The following is a 5504-nucleotide window of genomic DNA, read 5'->3' as shown; positions in this document are numbered from 1 at the left end:
TTTTGCACACTGGTACTATTAATTCAAAACAATAGTTCCAAAACAATTAGGTTGCTTATGGTTCTCCCCTTCAAAACCCTTGTCACATGATAAACACAAAAGACGCAACCAATGTATGTACAGTGGCACATTGTCATTCATGTACTATACAGTACAACACACACCAGAAACATTATCCCACCTCAGCATCTTGTCTTTGGTCTGGGTCAGGCCAGAGAATCTCATCCACATCACAGGCTATATTGGCCCCAGCCAGGTAGCGGGGGTAAAATCCTCTTGCATGCCTGATCCACCCCTGGCATGCATCTACTGATATGTCTAGGCAGGCCTCTTCCATGGCCTGAAGGAGGTGAACACGGACATAAGGTTCTCGGTCATACACTTTCCACCGCCATGCCGAAAATAACTCCTCTATCGGGTTTAGAAAGGGAGAGTATGCAGGCAGAAAGATATTAGAAAACCTTGGGTTATTGGTAAACCAGTCACGAACCAGAGCAGCGTGATGGAAGCTGACGTTATCCCACACAACAACGTAGTGAGGCTGCTCTGGCTGTGCTGGTTCCCTGTAGTCCAGCTGGAACATATGTTGTCTTAAACCATCAAGAAAAGCAAGGAGAAGCATAGTGTTATAGGGTCCTAGTACGGCATGGCGGTGGAGTACCCCTCGTTGGCTGATGGCTGCGCACATAGTGACATTCCCCCCACGCTGACCAGGGACATTTACAATAGCCCGATGGCCAATTATGTTCCTCCCCCTTTTCCTTCTTTTGGTCAGGTTAAAACCTGCCTCATCCACAAAGATTATTTCATGGGGAACAGGCCGTCCTTCAATCTCAAAGATTCTCTGCAAAACACATAACACAGTAGAGTCAATCGGTACCCTGAACCACAGTTCAAGAGTGCTGAAATGGCAGCATAAACTGCCATGCTGTGATGGTACACAATACTTTATACAGTATCAAAACTCATACCTGAACATATTCCACACGTTGGTTCTTCACTCTGTCAGAGTTTCGTTCGAAAGGGACTCGGTATGCCTGTTTCATCCGGAATTGATACTTTCGGAGGATGCGGTCAATTGTGGAGAGGCTGATGGCATGTATGCCTTGAAAAAGATGATCATCCTCAATCACTCTCCTTTGAATCTCTCGCAGGCGGATTACATTATTTGCAGTTACCATGTTTACAAGTTCCCTCTCTTGCTCCTCCGACAAAAGCCTTAACCTGCCTCCACCAGGTGGTCGTCTCTGTGTCCTACAAAAATAGAAGCACTCATTACTGTAACTGTCACACATTCATTTTACAGGCAAATAATGGAAACATACTGAAACTCAAGACACATAAGTTCAGTAACTTACAAGTTACTGTACAAAGCAGTCTTACTGCAAGTACACCTACCTGTTTTCCTCCCTGAAGGTTCTGATGATGGAGGCAACAGTGAAGCGACTCAAATTTGGTTGTACTCGTTGCCCAGCCTCCCTCATAGTCATCCCATGGACAAGGACATGGTGAACTAAAGTGGCTCGAATTTCATCCGAGACTGACTGTCTTCGTGCCCTTGCTCTTCCCCTTCCTTGTCGCCGTCGTTCTCCACCTCCACCTCCTTCACCACGTCCTCCTCCTCCTCCACCTCTCCCTCCTCCTCCACCACCTTCCTGTTGTCCTAGACCACCTCCTCCTCCTCTTCCACCACGTCCTCCTCTTTCACCATGTCCTCTTCCTCCACCACGTCCTCCTCCTTCACCACGTCCTCCTCTTTCACCATGTCCTCTTCCTCCACCACGTCCTCCTCCTTCACCACCTTCCTGTTGTCCTAGACCACCTCCTCCTCCTCTTCCACCACGTCCTCCTCTTTCACCATGTCCTCTTCCTCCACCATGTCCTCCTCCTTCACCACGTCCTCCTCTTTCACCATGTCCTCTTCCTCCACCACGTCCTCCTCCTTCACCACGTCCTCTTTCTCCACCACGTCCTCTTCCTTTGCATCTCTTTGGATCCATTGTTTCAAACCTGAATGAGCTGACTTTGGCCCTTTTATCTATCCATCGCAGGTTCTGATTGGTGTGTGCTAAATTTTGACTCCTAGTGTTTCCACCTGGTTAATTGTGTGCTAATTGAGCTCAAGCTATGCTGACTTAAGTTAACATTATTGCATGCTAGTGCTTTCTAAATGACTACATGGTGTAAGCACTGTAAAATGTAGGGATTTGTGTGTAGAGTTTTGCAGTAAAAGTTCACCAAATTTGAGTCATGTGTCAAAGCAGGGAATAGTGTTTATAGTTCAGGGAAATGGGTGTGCTTTTTGACCAATAGCGTTACGGTTTTGAAATTTTAGTTTAGAGGCCTGGTTATAGTGTTTAAGCAATCGAGAAAAACTGTAATATTATATTATTATGCAATTTGCTAATAGATGTGAAACTTGTAGGAAAATAAAATAAACTGTTCTGAGAAAATGCTTTTGAGTTTTTTGGAGTTTTTTGAAGTTTTTTGGAGTTTTTTTGTTATTTTTTTACAGCAGAGGCAGCATCAGCATGAGGAAAAAAGTTGATAAAACCAAGGTGGAAGTAAACATAGACAGACATCAGAAAGCAATTCAGTTAACCTACAATAATACAGAGAAAACCCCAATAACCAGATGATCCTTTCATGAGCAAGGACTTTGTGACAGTGAAAACTCCTTATTAACTGAAAGAAACCTCAGAAGAACTAGGCTCAAGGAGGGGCAGCCATTTGCCAGGGCCAGCTGGGGGTGATGGGAGGAAGACAGGACAAGAGACATGTAGAGTGATATAACAACACAGGGAGTGAACAAGGTAATCAAGTCTGTGGGAGTAGAGTTTTAGGTACCTGCTCAGTACTTTGTCACCATTGAAGAGTGGTAAATGGACTGGTTCTCATGTAGTGGTTTTCTACTCTACTCGAGCTTATTCAACATGCTTTATTCACAGATTCCCGCCCGTTCCTAAAGGCACTTTTCTCTTCCATCCTTCATGCTTTCTATCTAACATTCACACACAGTGATGCCCCAATGACTGTGTGAGAGCAACTTGGGGTTCAGTATCTTTCTCAAGGAAAGATGGCTACTTATGCATGCAGACTGGATGCTGTAGCATCAGAGAACCACCAACCTTCTAATGATAGAGTATATAGATTAATTGACCTGCACCAGAGCTATAGCCACCCTCTGATAATAACAGTGGCTGCATTATATCCTTAAACATAGTTACAACTTAGTTCCAGCACTTTCAGAAGGACATGGACAAGGACAGATACCACCCAACTCAGAGTGAGTTACAAAAAAAAAAAATGACACAATACATGATACTGGCACCCCCATCAGCCGAACTCTGCCCTGGACAGGGTGCAGAAAATAGGAAGACCTCTCCACTTTAATGGTGGTCTGTTGGGTGCGTGTGATGGTCTAAGTGGGTGTATGAGATGTAAATAGGTGTAAACAGTGAGTACGACTGCTTTAAATCAGGTATGCTGGTGCTGAACATAGTCCAGCCGGACTTGAGTTTCCCAGCCTCCCTCGGAATGCTGTCGAAGCTCTGTCAGAGGTGGGAGTTGAAGATCTCCAAGAAAGCCTGGGGCCTCTGCCAGGTGTTTCCAGCACACCCTCACTATACGTTCAGGTGCCCCAGGTCTATCCAGCATCCTCTCCCACCACCTAATCCAGGCATTGGTCAGCTGGCCAACTCTCTCTTCATTCCAATGTTCAGAACATAAAGCTGCAGATCTCATGATAAGATTACGAAATCAGTTATGGACAGGTTATCGATGGGCTATGGACATCAGTTACAAAACTCCACTTGGGTTCAGATCAGGCATACAATCACACCACTCCGGGTCTCGTTGTTGTTGACATGAGCGTTGAAGTCTCCCAGTGGGATAACAGAGTCTTCAGGTGGAGCACCTTCGAGCACCCCACCCAGGGACTCAAAGAAGGCCGGTTACTCTGAACTGTTGTTCATTGCGTAAGCGCAGACGACAATCAGGACCTATTCCCCAACCTGAAAGCACACAGAAGCAAGCCGAGGGGATGCTCAGATACCCACCTGAGCCTGCTGCCTGTCACCAAGAGCAACTCCACACTAGAATAAAGTCCAGGCCTTTTCCAGGAGACTGGTTCCAGAGTCCAAGCTATTCATTGAAGTGAGCCCAACTATATCTAAGAAAAGAACATCCCAAAACACAGATATGCCAAAAGCTTTGTACAGAAATCTTGCCATTCAAAGTGTCTAGTAACTTCCACTTATAACCAATGCAAAACACTGCACTAAAACAATGCAAACTAGTGCATTAAATGTCACTATGGTGCAGAAAACGTTTTGTTTGTTTATTCGACTCTTTCGATAACTTACTTTTCTTATTTTAGACAAAACAAAATGTTACATGTAACATGGAACCCATCCTGATAATCAATACACTGCTCTCTGAATTTGCTGTCCCACATGGCGACATACTGTTCTTTAAGCTGTGTACTAACTCAGCCACAGTAATGTTGCGATCAGAGCCGATAGAAAGTAAATGATAGCTAACAGCTCGTGAAGGGAAGTTGGTGGCACCATTGCTTCCAACCAAGAGACAACTTCCTGGCAATTTAGATATAAGTTACGTGCTTCCTTCTAAAATAGGTTGACAGCCATGGAGGAAGGCCCGAGTGTCTTACTCACCTAAACTCACAGTAATAGTGAGATTAAAGTGAAGCTGAAAATTTCAGCCATTTGTTTTCCCCAGCTGTTAAGCCTGCCACATGGATTGTGAAGTAATTTTGAAGAATCTGTCTTTGTTTGCTCTGCTTTAGCTTGTATACATTGGGGAATTTTAATATAAATTTTGCAGATCAGCTTTGAGGCTTCTGCTGGCCTAGCATGACCAACATTTATGAGCTGTTAGTTTCATATGAGCCTTGTACCAGACAAGATTCCCTAGACACCATTCTTTTAGTGTTTTAAAAAATCTTTGCTAAAAGGAAGAGTGATGAAATCTTCAGTGTACACAACTATTGCAAAGACTTACTAAAGACTGCCACACTACCAGCCACCACAGCCTGTTCTTTCTTGAAGCTGGTATAGCAGGAATGGATTACGCTCTTTCTTATAGAACATTGTTTAAAGGATCTGACATCTGAAAAGATGAGTGAATACACATTTTTCACAAATATCCCCTCAGTGTTTGAGTAAAAGTAATGGATTATTTATAGAATTTGTAATGTATTTTACTCTGGAGGATGAAATGCCAGCCAAAGAGAAAACAGCTTAAAACCAAAAAGAATATTTTGACTTTTTGACAGAGATGCTGAGTTGTCTGGTGACCTTTGGTTTAGGGTACATACTGCATTAACATAAAGTGAGTGTTATGGATGGTTTGGCCCTTTGCCTCAGGGCTTTATTGCTTGTCATACTTCTCCTTCTCATAGCCTGTGTTTCATGTCTTTTTCTAGGCTCTCTGCTTCTAAAGAAATTCAAAATACCAAGAAGAAAGAGGCAAATTTGCTTTTT

At 43.8% G+C, this 5504-nt stretch overlaps 1 protein-coding gene across 1 annotated transcript; it reads right to left on the bottom strand.

The window, feature by feature from the left end:
- Nucleotides 1-1074: 1074 nt before the first annotated feature.
- Nucleotides 1075-4261, bottom strand: LOC145423055 (uncharacterized). Its single transcript, XM_080295161.1, has 3 exons — nt 1399-4261; nt 1179-1254; nt 1075-1089 (listed from the first exon to the last, which is right to left on the bottom strand). The coding sequence occupies exons 1-3, from the start codon at nt 1998-2000 to the stop codon at nt 1075-1077; spliced, it is 693 nt and encodes a 230-aa protein (XP_080151287.1). The 5' UTR covers nt 2001-4261.
- Nucleotides 4262-5504: the final 1243 nt, after the last annotated feature.

Source organism: Astatotilapia calliptera, chromosome 20 (genome assembly GCF_964374335.1).
Source record: "Astatotilapia calliptera chromosome 20, fAstCal68.1, whole genome shotgun sequence".
Taxonomy (NCBI): Eukaryota; Metazoa; Chordata; class Actinopteri; order Cichliformes; family Cichlidae; genus Astatotilapia; species Astatotilapia calliptera.
The sequence above is the reverse complement of the archived record's forward strand: the minus strand, read 5'-3'. Positions and strand labels throughout refer to the sequence as shown.